Source organism: Hyaena hyaena, unplaced genomic scaffold (genome assembly GCF_003009895.1).
Source record: "Hyaena hyaena isolate Hyena2069 unplaced genomic scaffold, ASM300989v1 scaffold_30, whole genome shotgun sequence".
NCBI lineage: Eukaryota > Metazoa > Chordata > Mammalia > Carnivora > Hyaenidae > Hyaena > Hyaena hyaena.
The window spans coordinates 5839079-5861671 of NW_024080662.1; the positions used below are offsets into that span (position 1 = coordinate 5839079).

The window sequence follows — 22593 nt, forward strand, 5'->3', positions numbered from 1 at the left end:
TAAAGGCAGTCATGGATGGCAAGCACTGAGCACAGAGCTTGGTGCATTTTAGGCACCCAATATTACTACTGTTGTCTATTTCTCAGATAAATCCACAGAGGCTCGGAAAGGGGTCATGCCTTTCCCATCGTCACACGAGGAGCAGGTCAGCCCTGAAAGCTGGCTCCTCCTGTGCTCTCCATTTGGCAGTCCAGCTGTTTCTACCCTCCCCATCCTCTACTCTAACCACTCCTCACCTGCCTTATTCCTGCCTTGCCATGATCCCTCTGGGCAGTGAGCCCCACCCACTCCAATATTTACCTGGCCCAGCTCCTGGATAAACAGCTGGGCACAGACAGTGGGCAGAAGGGTCAGTGTGTCTGAGCAAGTGCTGGCACCTTCCCTGTAGGATGAACTGACCCCAAGTGAAGGGTAGAGGATTCCAGAGCTTTAACCCTTAAGCCTTAGGCAGGGTGCATTTGGACCGGTAGTTGTGTTGTGAGAATTAAATGAGATCATTTATTCATTCAACACATATTTTCTGAGCGGCTACTCCATGCTAGGCCCTGGGCTGAGGGTGTTCAATGAAGAAATATAAAGGGATCCAGGTTTCAGCAGCAGGGTGGAGGGTAATCAGGAGGGCTCTGGGTCAGAAAGATTTTAAGTTCAAGTTCCAGCCAGCCCACACATTGGCAGGGCCGATACCCTTGAGTGCTTGCCTCACCTCCTCTGAGCCTTAGTTTTACAAATTTACAAATGGAGATGTTAATGGCAGGTATGGGAAAATATTTCAAGGAGTCTAGCATGGCCTTGGGGTCAGCAGTTCATGGTCAGATGACAGTGCCAACTTGGCAGTGGTGGGCAGAACTTAAGGAGATCACCTTAGTAGAGATATACAGAAGGCCCCTGAACTTCACCTTCCTCTCTTAATTCAAAGTCTTCATCCTATGACCACAGTCTGTAATTAGATTGAAGAGAAAAAACAAATCAAGAACTTTCCATAGGTTAGGATACCCAGGAGCCCAGGAGAAGCTTGCATGGGCAAGCCAGTACTGATCTCCAGCCTCAGTTTCCCCACCTGTAAAATGGGAGATTGATAAAATTGTGGTTCCTGTGAAAAAAATCAGTCTGGCAGATTCTTGAAAAGTTAAACAGTTACCATCGAACCTAATAGTTTCACTCTTAGGTATAGACCCAAGAGAAGGGAAAACATTTGTCCACACAAAAGCTTGTACATGAATGTTCTCAGCAGCACTATTTAATAATAGTCAAATGGTGGGAACAACCTAAGTGCCCATCAGTGGATGAATGAGTAAATAAAATGTGGTCCATCCACGCAATGGAATATTCGTCATAAAAAGGAATGAATGATTGATACATGCTACAACAGGAGCAGCCTTGAATATGTTAACCTTGAAAATGAAACAGCCAGTTATTTTACCAATGAAATGGGTTTACTAGGGAAAAGCAGAGGAATGGCAACTCAGGATACGCAAGCTATGGTAAAATCATTGGCAGAAGCAAGTAAAAGAGATGAAACATTACCTTGTAGAGAAAAAAGAGGAAGTTGGGAGGGGCTGCTTTGAAGGAAAGTCCATTGAAGAAAAGTCAAGTTAGTTTCTCATTGGCTGAGTTGTGGCAGCATCTCATTGGCTGCGCTATTCCTGGGTGAGGAGAAAATCATCCTTCATCCTGCTGGGGTAGTAAAGTAGACTTTTTCCTGTTGGGGTCTGCAATTGACAGTGAGTCAGCAGGTCACAGAGCTCCCTCTTCTGACCTGACTCTATTTTAAATGAGGTTGCCTTCATTCACTTTCCCAAAAACATCATGCTGAGTCTTTCACTGAATGCTGGTCACAGAAGGTCATATAATTCCATTGATATGAAATGTTCAGAATAAGTAAAACCATAGACAGAGAAAGTAGGTGACTGGTTGCAGGGGTTGGGAAGGTGGGGGATAGAAGTGACTATTTAGTGGGTAGGGGTTTTCTTTTTTCTTTTTTTTGGTAAAGGTTTTATTTTGTGGGTCACCTGGGTGGCTCAGTTGGTTAAGCATCTGACTCTTGATTTTGGCTCAGGTCATGATCTCATTTGTGGGTTCAAGCCCTGTGTCCAGCTCTGCGCTGAATGTGGAGCCCGTTTAGGATTCCCTTTTCCCCCTTCCCTCTGCCCCTCCTCCCCTCAAAATATGAATTAAAAATATTTTATTTATTTTTAAATGTTTATTTAATTTTGAGAGAAAGATCACAAGCAGGGGAGGTGCCTAGAGAGAGGAGGACAGAGGACCTTAAGCAGTTTCCGCGCTGACAGCAGAGAGGCTGATGTGGAGCTCCAACTCACCACGGGATCAAGAGTCACGTGCTTTATTGGCTGAGCCAGCCAGGTGCCCGGGGTATGGGTTTCCTTCAGAGGTGATGAAAATTCCCCAAATGAGATAGTTGTGGGTGCACAGCATTGTGAATGTATTAAGTGCCAATGAATAGCACACTTAAATGGGTTAATATTATGAAACAAAATATTTTGTTATGTTAACTTCTTTTAATGTTTATTTTTGAGAGAGAGAGAGAGAGGGAGAGAGAGAGAGAGACAGTGTGTGAGCAGGGGAGGGGCAGAGAGAGAAGTGGACTCCCAGGCTCTGAGCTGTCAGCCCAGAGACTGATGCGGAGCTCGAACTTAGGAGCCTTGAGATCATGACCTGAGCCAAAGTCCAACGCTTAAGCGACTGAGCCATCCAGGCACCCCCGTAAGGTGTTTTCGTAAAATGGGAAAGTTGGACATCCACCATGTCTCAGGAACCTTGGGGTTGTAGAATTTTATTCTAATAAAAGTCTACTCTTATCATGAGCAAAATTTCCCGCCTCCCCATCACTCCCAATTCCCCAGCAGCCCGGGCCAGGGAATGCCATCTACTTACCTTAAAGGAAGCCCCACCAGCCCAACCCAGCGTCCAACGCGCGCTTAGTTTGCATAGCCACGCCCACTCACCAAGGCCAATATCCAGCCCCGCCCCCCACGTGTTGTGCACCCGTCCCGCCCCTTTCACGCACAGGCTACCGCTCTCAACAGAAACCAAAGACGGCAGGCTTGGTGCGACCTCATAAATAATGCATCACGTCAGCGGTTAGAGAGGCGTGGCTTCGACCTGTCTGGCTGAGTCAGGGTCATGAATAATGCATATTGAGGCGGGGCCTGGAGGGGTGCGCGTGTCGGGGCGGAGTCCGGGTACGGAAGTCGCCCTCTCTGGGACCTTGAGAGGTGGGGCCATCCACGCTTCATGAATATACAGCACAGCAGGGCGGTGACTGTGAGCTTCGCCAGGTCCACAGGGGGCGAGACCAGCTGCGGTCATGAATAATGCAACAGTCTGCGGGCCGTGCAGAGGTGACTGTGGGCCAGGTTAGATCCAGAGGGGGCGTGGCCAGTCGCGTCTTATGAATAATACAGCGCGTCAGAGGGCGGCGGGGTGGGGCGTGGCCGGCGCGCCGGCGCTGGAACCGGGAAGGGGGGGCGGGGGAGCGATGGTCGCAAGATGGCGGCGCTGAAGGAGGATCGGAGCTACGGGCTGTCCTGCGGGCGGGTGAGCGACGGCAGCAAGGTGTCTGTGTTCCACGTGAAGCTTACCGACAGTGCCCTGAGAGCCTTCGAGAGCTACCGCTCCAGCCAGGTGAGCGGCGCGGGGCCCGACGCGTCCGTCAGAGAAGTCGAGGCGCAGGCCGGCCTCACGCGCCCCTCGCTGAGGCGTCCTGCCCTGGGGGCGCGGGGTCCGGCGTCCGAGGTGCTGCTCGCAGGTTCCTGGGCCGACAGGTCGCGGGGTGGGCACCTGTACAGCTTGGAGCGCGGGGAACTGCGTTCCTTCACGGCGCTGGGAGGTGACACTGGCGGGCGCCCCGAGGCGGCCGAGGGAACGACCCGGAGCTCGCGCGTCTGGTCCGGGGGTGGGGGTGGGCGAGGGCGACTAAGTCGGTACCCGGAGGCTCCAGAGCCTTTCCTCGCTCACCCAGCCCCTTGGCATGGACTGAGCTGTTCACCTAGCTCGGGGACGCGGTGGAGGGGAGGCTTGGGGCTTCTCCGTCTGGGTACCAGGCAATGGTGGATGAGTGGGGCACCGCTGTCGGGGCACCTGTGGAGATCCTTTGCCGTTTGTGTGGGGAGGCCGTGTCTTCGTTGGCGGGCCGGCTTTGACACCAGTGAGCCCTTGGAATTGGGCTCACTGTTGGTTCTTGGGAAGGGGAGTTTGAGCAGAAACTGACAGCTTGTTTCCAACTCCCCTACTCCTGGCAGGTGACTCTTTCTTACTGGACATTTTTAGAGAGTGGGAATATTTTGGGGGGGAAGAAGGTGTGCCTGTGGCGGGGGGTGGGGTGGGCGAGTGTCACAGCCTTTCGCAGGCCGGGAGCCCCTTGTGGGCACCTAGCTGCTGACTCTCAAACTTCTCAGGGGCTGATTTGGGCCCATCTGGGGAAGTTAGAGGCGTTTCACTTCTGCCACCTGGCTCAGTGTGCGTGGGTTGGGGGAGGCTGCTGTGTACCTTCTTTCAAGTCTGACTTTGGGGGCACATCTGGGACACTGGTCAGAAACCTGCTTCTTCCCATTTCTGTTTGTGTCATGGCGCCCTCCATCTGTGTTGGGACAGAAGTTGCAGGTGCCCATAGTGGTCAGGACCTGGGGGGAGGAAGTGGCTTGGGAGCCCTTTAACTTGTTGCCTGGAAAGTGGGGACTTTGCAGTCATAAAGTGGCTGGGGAGGGGTGTCCAGCTCACGGAGGCCTTGCTTGGTGTGTGTGTGTGTGTGTGTGTGTGTGTACTGGGAATGGGGGGGCCCGAGGGCGGGTGAGGAGAGAGACTAACTAGGAAGGAATGTGGCTTTCTTCCTGCCCCAGACTTGTTCAGCACCATTAGCTAAGCCGGGAATTTCTTCTCCTGTTACGTCCCCACCACTTTCCCGGTGCCCACCCTTCCCGTGCTTCTTCCCACTTTTTTTTTGTGTGTGTGTGTGGCAGTTTCCTTCCTGTCCTGGTGTCACAGTTTCCCATTCACAGAAGAGGTCTCTTTTTTTTAGAAGAGCAAGTTCTCCCCTTGTCAAAAGGATTCCCCAAGATGAGGCTAAGGCGCCCTTACAGGTGAGAAGGAGGTGGTGGGGACACTGGGTCCAGCTTAAGTCTCCTTTCCTTGTGCCATTCCAGCCCAGAGTCTTTTCCCTAAGCAGTTCCGACTTGTCCTGCGGGAAGGCGGGCTTTCCTAGAAACAGCTGGGGGAGAGCTCATGAGTCATGTAAATAAGGTGAACTTGGTACCTGGTCACTTGAGAGCCCCGCCTTCCCTGCCATGCTGCCCTTGCTTGATCTAGTCGTCTGGAAGGGCTGCCTGTGTGTCCACCTCATGCTGTCATACTGCTATTTTTAATTTAGGGTGTTGGTTACATCCCCTAAGTAAGCTGGATCTTCCTCATGTGCGGGTGAAGGTAACGACAGACTCCAGTTCATCCCACTCGAAGCACAGCTGTGTATGGCAGTGTTGATCAGCCAGGAGGGGCTCCCTCGAAGAACTTCTCCAAGCCAGTGGGGGCGTCTAGGCCAGCTGGACTACACTTTGAGGGTGACCCAAATTTGAGTTTTTCTCAGAAGCTGACTGTTAATTTAAGTTACGTGGCAGTTTCACGTTTAATGTCACTTGTTAGGGCAATGTAGTGGATTGAGCTAAAATCAGGGCAGCTTAGGTGCTTCTGGGTGGTGGGCATGGGGAAAGTGCCTGGAAGAACTGGTTTGTACCACCGGAGAAGTGTATGGATTATTAACAAAACCTCTTACATACAGCGGTCAGTGGTGTCTGGAGTTTTCTATTCTGTCGCACTGTGGTTATTATATGGTTTGTCAGTAGCAACTTGTGGAGAGGGTTTTTATTTTTACTTTTAATTGCAAAGAGACTTTTACAGACTCAGATGTGGCAGGGGACTGGAGAGGAAGTTCCTGTGAAATTTTGTCTGTGGCCGAAGAGAGCCTGTAATCCTGGCTGTTGGAGTAGCCTGAGTAGAAGTCCCCCTTGGTTTCTTTCTCCAGAGGGGTGTGGAGTGTGAGCTACCTTCGTGTAGACCTGGTGGCCAGCCTGGAATGTAGCAGAAGGTAATATACACGGCTGTCACCACCTAGACTTGGGTTCACGAAGCCTCTTCTTGAATACAAAAACTCGAGTGAGTCCCGAGGCAGCTATGCCTATAGATCTCCCTTTTCACTGTGATGGGCTACTTCTGGGAGAGAAGAGGGAGGAGGTATAGACCCATCCTTCTGAGATAGCGTCATGCACCTGCTCAGAGAAGTGTTCCCTGGCCGCTCTGAGGGATTGACCCTCGAGGCACCTGCCTCAACCACCTGGGTGTTTCATTGGATTGGGTGGGTTCTGTTGCTGAGTGACCTTCTCTCTTGGCTTATAAGCTGCTTGGTGGAGAGGAGCATATTAGTGTTAAGTTAAAATTGAGGGCCCAGGGAGGGGCTCAAAAAGCCTGAAGATTGTAGCCTATCTGAGTTTGAATCTTGGTTCTATCTGCTTGAGGCCTTGGGCTAGTGCATGACCCCTCCCAGTCAAGATTCCTCCTCGTTGAGGCTCTGAGGATCCCAGTGCCTGATCCTCTCCCAGCTCTGCCCTTCTTGTCCTCAGGACTGTGCATATCCCCGTATCTGACCCCTCCCAGCTCTGATTCTTTCTTCTTGCAGGGTTGCAGGTCCCACTGCCTGACCCTTTTTTGAGCTCTGGATTCTTCTTCTCTCAGGGCTGGGAGGTTCCTAGTGTCTGGCCACCTCTGAGCTCTGGATCCTTCTCAAGACTGTGAGGGTCCCAGTACCCAACACCTCCTAGCTCCAGATCCTTCTGTCAGGGCTGTGAGGGTCCCAGTGCCCTGCCCTCTCTCAGCTCTGGCTCTTCCTTCTCTCAGGGCTGGGAGGATTCTGTTTACATGTGTATGGTCACCAGTAGCCCCAACACCCCCTACCTCCCTCCTTCCTTGTTCTCAGGACTTGGTACTTGGACCCAGAGCTGGTCCCCCCTTGGAGGTTTGAAACGCTTTTGTGGGAGGCAGGGAGCCTGGGCTCCTGCATCCACCCAAACCTGATTGAGCACCCGGTTTGTACAGGGCTACTGCTCAGGTGCGGTATGTTCAGAAGTGACTGAGATGGGCCTCTAGTGTCATGAGCTGACATTCTGGAGGCAGGAGTCATATAATAATGAACAAGACAGCACAGAATGGGCACAAAAATTGATAGTCATCAGCAGCAGGAAGGAAATAAAATGGGGTGATGTGATGCTGTGGGGCAGTATAAAAGGGTGCTGATTGAGAGGGGTGCTTCTGGGAGATACCAGGGCTGAGGTCTCTGGGTGAGGGATCCTGTGTAGGGAGGTGGGGGCGTCCCAGGCATGCTGCCTTCAAGCCTTGAGCCAAGAGGCTGGGGAGGATGCTGGGGCATGGAGGGCAGCTGCCAAGGCTCTGTCCTGGGAAGGGTGTGTGGGGAGAGGACATGGAGGAGACCTTCAGCGAATACTCCATGCCTGTTCGAGAGCTGTGCTGGGGGCTGCTGGCCTGCTGCTAAGGGGGTGGCTGTGTGGATGTCAGCCCGGGCACTGGTGGCGGGAGGAGCCTTAATTTAGCCTCTGTTCCCTTCTCACAGTGAGGCCCCGGGAAGTAGGCTTGTCTCCCCTTTCTGAGGGTGCCCACCTAGCCCTAAGCAGGACAGTTTCATGCCAGCTCTGTCTGCTTTTCAGAGCAGCCGTCTTCAGGAATAGCTGGTGCTGCTCCTCTTGGCTATGGGCTGGGCCCCTCTAAATCTTTTGTCCAGGCTCGTGTCTTCTTTTTGACAACCTTGGCTGGAAGGCTAGCTTATTGTTCCCACTGTGCCTCGAGGGCAAGTTGGGGCTCAGAGGGTCATCGTCCACCTTCAAGATCACTTGGCCTGTCCTCTGGCCCAGGCTGCCTCTTGAGTTGGGAGGGAGTTTGAGCCACTGGGACACAACTGTAAAAAGGGGTCCCACCATGGTCTCGAGGTCTAGTTAAATGCCAGTGCTCTGGGCTCCTGCAAGCATTGGTGACATGAATGGCCTTGCAAATTCCTGAGGTTGTCCCTGTAACTGTACTGTGCCCCCTGCCCTGAGAAAGCCTAAAGATGGTGATAACCAACACCTGCAGGTCACCTGCCACATGCCAGCACTGCCCCAAGCTGCACATGTTATGTTATCTCACCCCCGTCTGTCAGCCCTGTGGCGGGGAGTGGCTCCCACTTGTCAGGTGAGGAAATGGGAAGAGGCTCTGGGAGGTCAAGTCACCAGAAGGAATTTCCCAACTGGGACGGGGCTGCGAACCAGGTGTCAGGCTTGAATGCCGTGTGTGGCTTCAAGCTCTGCCCCCTCTTCAGGGAGGTGGCCTGGCTGGGCCCGGGGGATTGTGCTGGCCTGGTGGTGTCAAGAGCACCGCTTCCTGGCTCCTGCCCTCGGAGGGAGTTCAGTTTACTTGTGTATTTCATAGCACACTCTTGATACTTCAGGTGGGGTGAATCCTTCCTAGAAGGCTCCTGTCCCACAGGTGCAGTGAGAGGATGTGTGAATGACCCAGGGTGTGGGGGCAAGGGACAAAGGCTTCTGCAGGTGGCCAGTGAAGTTGTGGTGAGGGGCTGGGGCCCCGCCTCTGCCACTGTGACCCTTGCCTAGGCTTCTGGCTTCCATGCTGTTCCTGCACCACCACCACGGTAACTGTGGTGTTTGTATGTAAACAGCAGGCTGCTTGGCAGAAACCCACCCTCTGTTGACTCATCACAAGGCCAGAGTTCATCACCCTTGAAGTAGTTTTGACATCATACCCGGATTGTGACATCTCTGGAGTGTCTTTGAAAATAACACTGCTTCTCCTGTTCCGAGTAACTGGTTCTGGAGCAGACACTGTTTTCAGGAGATCCCATCCTTCTGTGGCAGCAGCCCTGCCTGATGCTGCCTGGCCAGGCCCAGGCTGCCAGTCCACACATGTGGGGTTTGGCCTCCTCTGAGGCCTTTGCTTTTAGGGCCGTGCTCCCCTGCCCCTGACTATGAGTTTCTCTTTGGTCTGTGATGAGCACAACCTGGAATTGTCTGAGGTCTTTTAAAAAAAAAAAAAATTTTTTTTTTTAATGCTTATTTATTTTCGAGACAGACAGACAGACAGAGTATGAGCAGGGGAGGGGCAGAGAGAGAGAGAGACACACAGAACTGAAGCAGGCTGCAGGCTGTCAGCACAGAGCCCGATGCGGGGCTTAAACTCATGAACTGTGAGATCCTACCTGAGCCAAAGTCAGAGGCTCACCGACTGAGCCGTGCAGGTGCCCCTGTCTGAGATCTTACCTCCAGTGATACGTGGCCACTCCACAGTCAACCAGGTGCCCAAAGGGATGCTTTTGAGAACAATCCCCCTGAATGACCTCTGACTTGTAGATGCATTGAGTGACAGACAATTACGGTATGTAGTTGTTTTGTCACTTTACTCTTTAATAAAAAGCTGATGTCCGAAGTAACTATCCAGAGAGAGACCTACTGTCCCCACACCAAGTGGCGGCACTGGAGTCTGATGCTAATTATATTCTGTGGGCTTGGTCCCTCCCTGGCCACATTGTGATGAGGCTCTTGGCTGAGTCACCAGGTCAGCAGGGCATGTTGGTGACTCCCTGCAGCCCTTCTGGAGGGGAGGGGGCCCTCACATGTCTGTCAAGTTCATGGGGTCCCCGAACTCCATAAAAGTAACATGTGGAGGGGCACCTGGGTGGCTCAGTTGGTTGAACAGCCGACTTCGGCCCAAGTCATGATCTCGAGGTTCCTGAGTTCGAGCCCTGCATTAAGCTCCCTGCTGTCAGCGCAGAGCCCGCTTTGGATCCTCTGACACCTCCCCCTCCCTCCCCCCACGCTTCTCCCACTCACGCTCTCTTTTTCAAAAATTAATAAAACCTTAAAAAAAAAGTAACACGCATTGAAACGTTTACTATAAAAGGAGTATAGGGGTGCCTGGGTGCCTCAGTCAGTTAAGCATCCCACTTTGGCTCAGGTCATGATCTTGCAGTTTATGAGTTCGAGCCCTGCATCGGGCTCTGCTGACAACTCAGAGCCTGGAGCCTGCTTCTGATTCTGTGTCTCCTCTCTCTACCCCTCCCCTACTTGTGCTCTGTCTCTGTCTCTCTCAAAACTAAATAAACATTAATTTTTTTTTTTTTTTAAAGTAGAGCTCAGCATGGAAAACTTGCAAAATATCTGAAAGGAGCGACTTCCTGTTCCCATGGGCCAAGGCCGTTTCTTTTATTGACAGCTTGGCGCCTTCCTCTGTCTTGCGTCTGGGGACCTCATCGTTCACAGTGACGTCCTCTTATGTTAGATCTTATTTCTTTCCCGACACCATATTAGCTGTGTTATTCAACATAGTTGTAAGCTTCACTTTCTAGTGACTGCATCTCCCTTGCAGTGCGCACCCTGATGGATCGGGATTCGTTGATAATGTTGGGGGCACCATGCCGATCCTGGGGATTCCTGTGTGCTGGGAGCCCTGTCTGCTCTCCCCTGCTGAGGGCTGTGCAGAAGCACTGAAGTGCTGTGAGGGGCACCCCTGGTGGGCCTGTGCATCAGGGTGGAGCCTGAGGCTGCAGGTGGCTGGGTGGTACAACTTCTATACATTGAAATTGAGGCTTGGGAGAGATGTGGTCTGGCCCATGGAAGTGGATGGTCAGGCACGGCAGGGCTAGAGGCAGAGGAGGCTGGGGACGGTGGCTCTGAGGCCTGAGCTGGAGTGGCCCTGGGGAATGGGCAGCGGGACAGATGTGGGAAGTATTTGGGCAGCCACCTGTGGCTGGCTGGGGAGGTGGACATTTCCAACCTTTCCTGCTTCTGGCCGTGTGGCAGAAACATCTTCACACACTCAGCTTTATTGTCATGCCTGAGCTGCGTTTGTGAGAGTCAGGTTATGCATGGCTCAAAAAGATGTTGATGGTCACCTCTGGAATGACTCTAGGCCAGAGGAAAGATGAGGGGGGTGATCAGAGGGCTGCTGCCGGTCTGTGGTGGGTGTGCATCATTGTCATTAATGTCGAGGGGTAAGGTGCTAGATGTATGTACAGTCCCTCATTGGTGCTGGCTAAAGAGCCTATGTCTTTCTGGGTTGCTGCTTCTTTAGAGAGAATGAGGAGCTATTGTATTTTTTTTTTTTTTAAGTATTTATTTGAGAGAGAGAATGAGCAGGGGAGGGTCAGAGAGAGAGGGAGACAGAGGATCCCAAGCAGACTCCATGCTGACAGCAGAGAGCCCAGTGCAGGGCTCAAACTCATGAACTGCGAGATCATGACCTGAGCCAAAGTTGGATGCTTAATCGATTGAGCCACCAGGTGCCCCTGCATTGCTGCTTTTGTACCCAGATGTGGATGTCACATGATTCTTTCAAATGTCCTGAATATAATTGGAAGGTGTTTTGAATTGATGTGGCAGCTCTGGAAGCCAGCAGCCTCCCCTCCTCCCGCCCCCCAGTTCTTGGATTATGTTCTTTGCTCAGGGGTAGTTGGATGCCCGGTTTCCCTGATTGTGCTGGTGTTGATCAGTTTCTGGAGAGTGGGTGCTCCGGATACTGGGGGAACTACAGCTGGATGGAGGACGGGGGGGCGCTGTCTAAAGCATAGAGAAAGTTGGATCCAGGGCCATGTGCCCACTTAACCACTTCCCAGCATCCTCAAATGTGCTGTGGAACAGGTAGCCTTGGGTCACCCCATCTTTGAGAAGTTAAGGAGCTGCCTCTGATCGAGGGCCTTGGCTAATCTGCCATGTCTTTGTGCTGTCGTGGGTGTTCTCACTGTTCCTCAGAAGGGGACAGTGAGACTTGACTCCGGGACACCTTCCTTGAATGTGTGCCCTTCCAGCTAACTCTGCTGAGTGAAAATGTGAGCCTTTAAGAATTTAAAATATCCAGGGGCGCCTGGGTGGCCTAGTCGGTTAAGTGTCTGACTTCGGCTCAGGTCATGATCTCATGGTTTGTGGGTTCGAGCCCCGGGTTGGGCTCTGTGCTGACAGCCAGCTCAGAGCCTGGAGCCTGTTTCGGATTCTGTGTCTCCCTCTCTCTCTGACCTTCCCCTGCTCACGCTGTCTCTTTCTCTCTCTCAGAAATAAATAAAATGTTTAAAAACATTAAAAAAAAAAAAGAACTTAAGATATCCACTTGCTTGTCTCTATTGTTAAGGGTTTCTTTTTTAAATAAATGACTTTGCCCAGATTTTTTAGCAGTTTTCCTGCCAGGAAGCCCACCCCACTGTGTTGAGGGAGCTGGGCCCTCCTGCGTGTCCCTCTTCTCAATCCTCCTTGGGCAGCCTCAGCAGGTGGTGATGGTGGAGTGGGCAGGAGCCACACTGCAGAGGAGGGCATGAGGTGCTGGCTGAGCTTCTGGAGAGGCTTCTGGCCAGGCCTGAGGGTGCCTGCTGAGCCTGCCAGGCTGGTGGCCGCTCCTGACAGAGTATGAGGAGTCAGGCCCAGAGCTCTGGGTGCGGTGGCCCTGTGGTTGCCTGCAGGTTGCATGCGAGTTCATGGCTGTTTCGAGTGACATGGGGGCGGTCTCAAGGGGCCAAGCCCCCTCTCCACTGGAGAATGCTGTTCCCCAGGGATGGGAGGTGCGGGTCCTGTTTCCTCCATCATCCAGTCTGGGCAAGTGGAGCCCCAGTCCGTAAAGGTTGAATAACAAGGGGTTGCCCCTTACTTTTCCCTGCGCTTCTTGGCCTCTTTCTGATGTGGGGACTGGCCCGCCACAACGCTCACTTGGACATGTGCATGTGGCTTTGATGTTCTCTTTATCAGACTGACTTGGGATTTGCTGGTGGGCTGAGGCAGGCCAGGTGCCAATCCGGGCATGGGGGCTTCATGGTGGGCAGGCTAGCCAGGTGTGCCCTGAGGCCCTTACCTTCCTGAGGGGTTGGCTCACTAAGAGCATGGTAGTGGTGGCCATGGGCGATGACTGCTGAGAGGGAGAAACACAGCGGGCTTCGGGCAGGAGATGCGGTGGGAAGTGGAGCAGGTGCAGCCGTACGGGAAGAGGCTGAGATTGCTGAAGTCTACATGTGATCTAAGAAGTTGGCCACAGGAGGAAGGCTGGGGTGACGGGGCAGCCGGAGGGCGTGGGGGTAAGGGGTGCCCAGGCAGGAAGTTGGGGTTAATTTCATCATCTAGCCGACTAAGCAGTTGTGACGGCCGTGGCCTATGTGGGTGTAGATGAGCTCCAGCCCCTTCCTGGGTTCACCGTCAGGGGACTGACTCCACTCTGATTTCACTCCATTGTGTGGACAAACGTTTTCTCTGGGGAGTTCCATCCTGTGACAGGCTATGGTCAGGGGAGGCCTTGGGAGTGCTAAGACCAGTCAGTGAGAGTCTTTATCTGGGACCTCTTAGAGCCTTTTAAAAAGAAATTGTGGTGAGGGGTCCCTGGGTGGTTCAGTCATTTAAGTGTCTGATCTCGGCTTAGGTCATCATCTCATGATTCGTGAGTTTGAGCCTCACATCTGGCTCACTGCTGTCAGCCTGTCAACGCAGAGCCAGCTTAGGATCTTCTTTCCCCTTCTCTCTGCCCCACCCCTGCTTTTGCTCTCTCAAAAATAAGTAAACATTTAAAAAAAAGTTGTGGTGAGATACACATAACATAAAATTACCATCTTATGGGGCACCTGGGTGACTCAGTTGGTTAAGCGTCCGACTTCGGCTCAGGTCAGGATCTCGCAGTTCATGAGTTCGAGCCCCATGTTGGGCTCTGTGCTGAAGCTACTTCGGGTTCTGTGACTCCTTCTCTCTCTGCCCCTCCCCTGCTCTCTCTCTCAAAAAAAACTTTTTTTTAATAAATAAATAAATAAATAAATAAAATTACCATCTTAACCATTTCCCCCCATTTTAACCATTTTTGAGTTTACACCTTAATGATATTAAGTGTATATACAGCCATCACCACCATCCAGCTCCAGAGCTTTTTCATGTTCCCAAACTGAAACTCTGTCCCCATTAAAAACTAGTTCCCCTCCCTTAGCCCCTGGCACCTGCCATTCTAGTTTCTGTCTTTATGAATTTGATAACTTTTGTGATCTCATGTAAGTGAGATCATATGGTATTTGTCCTTTTAAATTTTTTTAAAGTTTGTTTATGTAAGTAAGAAAGTAATCTTTACACCCAACATGGGGTTTGAAGTCATGACCCCAAGATCAAGAGTTGCATGCTCTTGCAGCTGAGCCAGCTGGGCACCCTGGTATTTGTCCTTTTATGACTCATTTCTTTCACTGTGCTCAAGGTTCATCCATGTTGTAGCCTGTGGCAGTTTTCTTCCCCTTTAAGGCTGAATAATATTCCATCGTATGGCTATGCCACATTTTGTTTATCCAGTTGTCTGTTGATGCACGCTGTGTTGTTTATACCTCTTGGCTGCTGTGAATAGTGCTGCTGTGAACATAGGTGTACAAACATCTGTTTGAGTCTGTTTTTTTCTCCCCCTTTTTTCTCCCAGTTTTATTGACATATAGTTGACATCTGGCACTGTATACAATTGAAGGTGTACAGAATAGTAACATGACTGACCCATATCATGAGATGATGACCAAATTGAGGTCACGTTTATCATCTCCTATGGATACAAAAAAAGAAAAAGTTTTTTCCTTATGATAAGAAATCTTTTTTTTTTTCTCTCATAAATTCTTATTTATTTCACTATCTCTAGGATTCACATCTTTACCATCTTTGGTTGAAATCTTGGATTGCGGGAGTTATAGCAATCGCCCTTTTTTTTTTTTTTTTTTTTTTTACAAATAGTTTATTGTCAACTTGGTTTCCATAGAACACCCAGTGCTCATCCCAAGTGCCCTCCTCCATGCCCATCTTCCTCCCCCTTGCTTATGATAAGAAATCTTAAAATCTATTCTCTTCGCAACTTCCCCGTATATCACACACCACTGTTAGCTGTAGTCCCCATGTCATAGGTTACATCTCTAGTGCTTATTTATTATTTATTTAAAAAAAATTTTTTTTAAATGTTTTATTTATTTCTAGGAGAGAGAGAGAGAGACAGCGTGAGCAGGGGAGGGTCAGAGAGAGAAGGAGTCACAGACTCCCTTCAGCAGGGGCAAGCCTCTGAAATAGGCTCCAGGCTCTGAGCTGGCAGTCAGCACAGAGCCTGACGCAGAGCTCGAACCCACGAACCGCGAGATCATGGCCTAAGCGAAAGTCGGACGCTTAACCAACTAAGCCACACAGGCGTCCCTAGTGCTTATTTATTTTATAACTGGAAGTGTGCACCTTTTGACCCCCTTCCTCCAGGTTTCCTCTCCCCACTCCCTGCCTCTGGTGCCCACAAGTCTGATCTCTTTTTTCTGTGAGTTTGTCTCTTTTCTTTTCTTTTTTAGGATTCCAGATATAAGTGAGATCTTAACAGTATTTGCCTTTCTGTGATTTCTTTCACTTGAGTTCCTGTTTTTAGTTCTTTTGAGTATATATCCAGAAGTTGAGTTGCTGGATCATATGGTAATTCTATGTTTAACTTTTTGAAAAACTGCCAAGCTGTTTTCTACAGCGGCTGCACTGTTTCGCATTCCCACCAGCAGTGTATAAGGGTTCCAGTTTCTTGAGCCACCCGTCCTCACCAACACTTGTTATTTTCTGGGTTGTGTGTTTGTTTGTTTATTTGTTTTGATAGTAGCCATACTGATAGTGTGAAGTGATAGCAGAGCCTTTAAAACTCTCCAGTGGGAGTTAGGGTCTGTTGGGCTTCTGACACATGCTGGACCATTGAGGGGCTCATGAGTCCCCTTGTCGCAGGTGACAGAGAACCTGACCCCAGGGAATTGGGTCATGTTGGCTCTCACACTTGAGGTGGGCTTGGGCTAGCTTCAGGTCCTGCCTGAGTATCTTGAGGAGGGTCACCTGAGTGTAGAGGGCAGCACGGGCAAGGAGAACTGTCACCACCTCCCAGCCTTCCCAGTGGCAGGACTTCTGTGTCCCTGTCCCCAAATCAAACAGAGGGCAGGGGGAATTGGCAAGGCTGGGCTCCCCGCTGAGGCACCTGACGCTGCTGGGCCCTTCCCTGGCCACGAGCTCAGATGGGGCAGAATCTCTTCTTTGGTGAATTTAGTTCTTTTAGCCTCACATTGAGTCAACAAGTGACTTGTGGAAAATGGGCTTTCTTCCAGGTAGCAAATGGCCTGGAGGGCCCTCGGGTTGGGTGCTCCCTGCCCTTTGGGAGCTCCTGCCTTTGGCTTGGCCTCAGGGCTGGGGCCTATGCCAGTGGTGCCAAAGGAGGAGTGGTGTTTTCTCTGGCTCTGTGGGCAGATGCAGGCCACCTGCCTCAGGATCCAATTGTGGAGGCGGGACTCCCTGCCCTTGTCCTATTGCCCCCCCGCCCCCCCCCCCCGCTTCTTCTGCTTAGGGATGTGGATGTGCACGTGGGCCTGTGGCCCCACACTTGCTCTCAGGCCCCACAGTTAAGCATAGGCTGATCAGAGGGGGGCCAAGGGGCTGGACTGAGGCAGCTACCCCTTCATGCTGCTCCTCGTTGTTGGGGGGGGGGGTTACACTGGGGCCCAGAGGGCTTAGAGTAGCCTTGCCTCCTGCCGTTGGCCTGAGGAGGATAAGTGGGTTGGAAGGTTCCTTTTTTTTTTTTCTGGACAGTGACTTTTTGGAGGAAATTCAGCTTCCTGATATAGACCTTGTGGTTCTCCTCACATCTGGAGGGTATGATTTTAGGGACCTAGAGCAACACTTACAGCAAGGGGAATGCCCACTGAATGAAGTCAAGACAGCTCAGTTTGCAGTAGCTGGGGGTGGGGCATTTGCTTAGCATGGCCTTCCCCTTGACATTGGGTGTCTCCTGCCTGTAACTCCCCACTACATTGCTCTCCAGGTCCTAACAGGGGTCTCAGGCCTTGTCCCTATCCTGGTTGCTCTGTTTTCTTTTTTTTCCTTTTTTTTTTTTTTTAACATTTATTTATTTTTGAGAGACAGAGAAAGAGCATGAGCAGGGAAAGGGCAGAGAGAGAGGGAGACACAGGATCTGAAGCAGGATCTGAGCGGTCAGCACAGGGCCCGATGCGGGACTCGAACCCACAGACCGCAAGATCATGACCTGAACTGAGGTTGGATTCTCAACCAACTGAGGTTGGATTCTCAACTGACTGAGCCACCCAGGCACCCCTTGGCTGCTCTGTTTTCTGTACCATTAGTAGTAGAGCTTTCCCCAGACCATTAGCAGTCATGGGCTTCTTTTTGTCTTCACAGAAGGTGAGGTCTGCTGTGCCCAGTGTTGCTGCCGTAGCTGCCAACCCCCCAAACCAAGGCCTCTGGCATATTTGCTGCCACCTTAGGTAAACAGAATTGGATAAGGATGCCAATGAAGTAAACTGTTATGGCATTTTTTTTTAAGTTCATTTATTTTGAGAGAGAGAAAGAGAGAGGGCACATGCGGGCAAGTGGCGAGGGACAGAGAGAGAAGGGGAGGGAGAGAATCCCAAGCAGGCTCCACACCATCAGCACAGAGCCCGACACGGGGCTCTGTCTCATGAACTGATTCAAGATCATGGCTTGAGCCGAGATCAAGAGTTGGATGCTTAACTGATGGAGCCACTCAGGCGCCCCTGTGGCATGCTCTCCTTCTGGTGCTAGCCTTAGAGTCTAAAACAAGTTGGTAAGCCCTGGCCCAGGGGGCGGGCCCAAACTGCCAGCCATGTTTCTAAAGCTGTATTGGGACAAAGCATCGTCTGTGGCTTCTTGTTGCTGTATGACAGCAGTTGAGTCTTTGTGACGGAGATGGTCTAGTTCTCAAAACCTAAGAGATTGACTCTCTGGCCCTTACAGACAGGGCTTGAGAGCTGCTGGACTGGAGTGTTGGGATGGTGTGTGAGAACTACATGTGCGAACAGAATGTGCTGTCCAGGCCTCTCACCTCTGACCCCTGGGCTGTGGCTTGCCGCCCCGTGGGCTGTGGTTTCCTGTTGCATCTCAGGGCTGGACTGAAATCTTGGAGTGTCCTTTTGGTCTGGCCCCTTCATTTCACCGAGGGGTCACCTGGAGGATGGTGACTGACCTGAGGATACATGGTCAGCGTAGATTAAATCAAACCTCAAACCTGAGGGTGTCTGCCCTGGGACTGTCCACACTCTGCCCCCCCACCCCCACCCCGGTTTCATGCAGACTTGGGATGCTTCCCATTCCATGTGCACATCCTGGGTTGCCCAGGAGCTTTTCTCGGGCACAGCTCCAGACTGGCACAGCCTCTGGTGGGCCTGGCCTTTTTGTTTGTGACCTGCTGGTGAACTCTGGAAACACATTCATGCACAGGCTGGGCAGGAAGGGCCAAGCATGGGTGTTCCTGGCAGAGGTGGGAGGGCTGGCATCTGCCTCCCACTGGAGTCAGGCTCTGGCTGCAGCATCCCTCTCCCCTCCCTCTGTCTCCTCAGCCTTTGGTCCCTCGGGAGACAGTGGGACCAGTGTCATCGTCCAAAGGAGGATGCACTCAGTTAGGGGTTCGTTGTTCATTCGAGTGTCTTTCGAACGTGTGCTTCATGGAATGAGGAGCACCGATGACCAGAGACAGTGACAGCAAGCATCTCCTCTTCCCTAGGACAGAGCTTTACATGGGCTGGGGGGCCTCAGTGAATCTTCCAGAGCTTTCTCAGCTCAGGATGAGTATCATCTATAGATGGATTCTGAATTAGACACTAGCAGCCTGAAAGACCTGGAGAACGGCAGTCAGGTGTCTGCCAAAGGGTTGAGGTATCTCGGTTCTTGGGTTCTGTCCATAGAAATGGCGTGATTTTGCTGTCCTTACCTTCCAGTGTTATCTCTCCCTTTTCAGAACCAGGTGGACCGTGGAACTGCTGCAGGCTGGGCGGAGGTGCTGTGCGCTGGGGAGGCCCAAGGGCAGGGTCATGTGGGGGACATCCAGGGTGGAGAGAAGGCAGGGAGAGGTCTGAGGCAGAGGCAGGCCATAGCCAGAAGAGTGTGTGCCTTCCTCCCCTGGTCACACTGTTTTTGGTGCTGGACGCTCACAGATGTATGCTTGTTCCAGCGAAATGTGCTCCGCTCACGGTGCATCTGGTGAGTGGGATGAGGACAGCCAGCTCTGGTCGCCTGTGTTCAGCGTGCCTCCAGCTTGCTTTGGCATCAGGCTGAGGCCTGGCTGGCTTCCCTACCTGTGCAAAGGGTGCTGCTGGTTGGGAGCTTTGTGCACACGGCCACGTGACCCCCAGTGATCTGTGCCAGTACCTCCTGACAGGAAGTGGGGCTCTGTTAAGGATTCTTAGATGGATTTTTGGCCTAGAGTGTAGGACTGACGGTATGTGGCCCCTGGTCTTCCCTGCCTTTGGCTCTGCCACCTAGTATCTCTGTGGGGAAGGTCCTGTCTCTGAGCAGATGAGGTTAATACCCCTTCCCCCCCTTGAACCTGGGCTGTGAGAATGTGGCCAGTGAATAGGACTCACCGGTGCCCAGGTCTGCAGGGCAAGACTCACAAGACGGTCAGTAGAAGTTGGACTGGCGCTGTTCTGAAAAGACATGAGGCTTTGGAGCCCTTTCTCCTTAGGGGTGGAGGGCAACTCAGCAGGGTCTGTGCTCCGGCGCAGTGGCTGTGCCTGTAGTTTGTTCTGGGATCTTCACATGGCTCCTGTGACCTGCCTCTCCTCTTTCTTGTCTTGGTCTCTTGTGTAAATTCACTGAGTCCAGATGCTTTTGGGTGACAGGAATTACCAAGTGTGTGATCTGCTAGGCACAGCTCGGCTTTGGTGAGTGGCTGGTCTGAATAGATGTGGCACCACCTCTGTGTTCTCTCTTTGGGGCTCTTGGTGCTATTCCTGGGGCTCAGCTGTTTAAGAGCAAGCACACCACGTGTTGCAGGTGTGGGCGTCCCTCTGCTGTTGTGAAGCTCAGGGCAGACACATTTGGGGGTGTTGCAGGTAGGTCATGGGAGGGTGCAGGATGCAAGGCCCAGGCCTGGCGTGGTGGAACAGGGTACTTGCTATTGGCCGAGTTGGGGCTGAACCAGGCTGCAGACCCAGGAGGCTGCCACTGCCTGGTGTTCATGTGGGTGCCCAGAGGGCCTCGATACAGGTTCTAGCTGTCTGAGCCACTATCCCTTGAAGAGCTGAAGGCCAGGATAGGGGACAGCTTGTATTGCTTCCAGACCTTCACTGGTATTAATATGGCCGGGTGGCTGCAAAGTTCAGAGCAGGACACAGGGCTGGGAGGAGCAGGGGAGAAGGGGCCGGCGGTACTGGAACTCCACCCTAACAGTGATGGTTATGTTACGGACCTGTGCCTTCTGTACATGCTGTAGCCCCGGCCATCCAGGAGAATAATTAAGGCCTAAGGTGTCTCGGAAAGTCAGGAGTTTGCCCCTCCATTGGAAGCCTGGTGGAGGATCTCCTGGGTTTCAGGCATCATCAGACCCCTGGCCAGCCGATTCCTCGGCTGCTCAAGGTTACAGGGTCTTGTGTGAGTCCCCAGGATCTGTTGACAAGTTGGTGGCAGGACTCAGTGTTGACTGTGAAGGCTTCCCATAGTGGACCGGTTCTGGTGTTAGTAGCATTTCTCAGAAGAACCCGCAGGGTGTGTTAAAGGGGGGAGTAAGAGCGGGGAATGGGGACACAGCTCTCTCTCTCTTGCACACACGCCTGCCCACACGGTTGGGCCTTAGCCAGGATGCAGCCTGGAAAGCTCTATTTGTTTAAAGTTGGGGCTAGTGTTTTTCATTATTTTTTAACCCATTCATTAACCCTGTGGGTGGTGCTGAACTCACCTTAAGCTTGACATGTGGGGTCAGGAGGCCCAGAGTCCGAGCTCTGCAAGCTGGCCACTTCTGGGGAGATGAGCATTGCTGTTCTGAAAACCAGGTTCCAGACTTGAGGGTTCTGGAGCCTCTAGCTGCTTCCCCTTTCCCTGCCCCAGTCACAGATGAGCACACCAGAAATCAGATGTGCTTTTACATTGGAATCCTGGAGGAATCCCGAAGTCTATGGAAAATTTAGGGGGAATTTAGAAAAGCGAGCCTCATGTCATCATTTTCGCTCAGGATGCATGCTGAGATTTTGGTAACCCAAAGAGTCACAAGATTTAAAAAAACAGAATGGGAACGGCATCAGTCAGGCAAACTGTTTAACAGAGCAGCTGGCCTCCTGTCCTGTGTCCACTTATGGGGTCGGCCTTCCTCAGCCCCTGTGCCAACCTGCCCTGTCTGCATGGTTGATGAGCGCCACCATGAAGGGCCTGAAACAGAGCAGTCTGTGCATACCTTCCGTGTCCTATGGCCACCTGGCAAGTCCTCCCCAGATTCTCCAGCCCAGGCGAGGCCTGGGTGGTGGGGGGAGATGAGTGAGTGGGATGTCTACGTGTGGGGTCGCAGTCAGACCTAGGCATCTGATGGCCCGGAGTGCGTGTTCTTAACCTTGGCCAGACTGCAGCCAGGTCCCAGGTTAACAGCGAGGTAAGCAAATAGCCCTCCGGTGCCTGACCCTGTGCTGGGCACGGAGGGTCCCAAATGAAGAGTAATAGTCCTGTGGGCTTTAATCCTGCCTACCAGCCAGGAGAGCTCCCTGGGGAAGGGATATTTGGCAGGGCCTGAAGGAAAAGTGGCACTCCTGGGCCCCAGGCAGGTGGTGGGGAAGAGCCTGTACCCTAGGGAGTCGTGGGAGGGTGTGCCGACGGAGTGGCCTGGCCTTCTTCCTTAGGCACCATGGTCAGGGGGATGGGTCAGAGAGGACTGGGAGGGTGGCCAGGGCAAGCTGCACCACAGGGCACCACGTCCTTCTAGGTTTCAGGACACGGTGCACTGTGCCCGCACCTGGAATGCTTTATGTCCAGGGCTTCCCAACCCTACACTCCGCCCCTTCCTTTTTCATCTCAGGTAAGAGGGCCCCTGCTCCATGTGCCCTCCAACACTCAGCATGTCCCTAGAGCTCTGCCTGCTTCTGTCCCAGCCGTAGCTGGGCTACTCTAGCACACGGGGCATAATGAACTGTTATCAGATGAACATGCGGTGGGGCCCTGTCAAGAGGGATGCGGGTCCCATGTGATCTCCTGGTCCAGCTTGGCCTTGCACCATCTGCTCTGTTGCTCCAAGGGCAAGTGTCTTGCTCCAGGTCTGGATACTGGCAGCTCAGCTCCAGTATCCTGGAGTCCTGGCCTGGGGGCTGTAACTCCTTGGTGGGGGGCTCTCCATGCTTATCTGTCTGATTTACTCGCTGTTCTCTGGCTCTGCCAGATTCCTTTTCCATAAAGAAAGCCCTGCCACGTCCTTTTCACTTGTCTTGTCCTAGCTCTTGGCCCAGGATGGTGGTGGTCCCTCCCAGAGCACACGGTAATGACACCTCTGCAGCTGCCTGCAACCCCAGCACGGGCCCACGGGGCGGGCAGTATTGTCGGACACAGTCTGGAGTGGCTGACTCACAGCATCTTCCCCACTGATTTTAACACTTTTCTTTCTGAACTGAGTTCCCTTTTTATCAAATAAAACCAGGTGTAAAGTGCTACTTTATTAAATAGGTGTTTGGAGTGGGGGCCAGGGAGTCTGGCAGTGTGGCCTGACTCTGTCCAGAAGCTGGTGGCCAGTGGCAGGTTCTTGGCCTTTTGTAGTCCCGGACCG

The 22593-nt window shown here is 52.3% G+C and overlaps 1 protein-coding gene across 1 annotated transcript in view; it reads left to right on the top strand.

Annotated features, from left to right (window-relative positions):
• Window positions 1–3493: 3493 nt before the first annotated feature.
• Window positions 3494–22593, top strand: part of ELL (elongation factor for RNA polymerase II) — a 76770-nt gene continuing 57670 nt past the window's right edge. Inside the window, exon 1 of the mRNA XM_039228097.1 lies at window positions 3494–3642. Coding sequence (XP_039084028.1) covers window positions 3508–3642 — 135 coding nt within the window. The 5' untranslated portion in view covers window positions 3494–3507. The remainder of the gene's footprint in view (window positions 3643–22593) is intronic.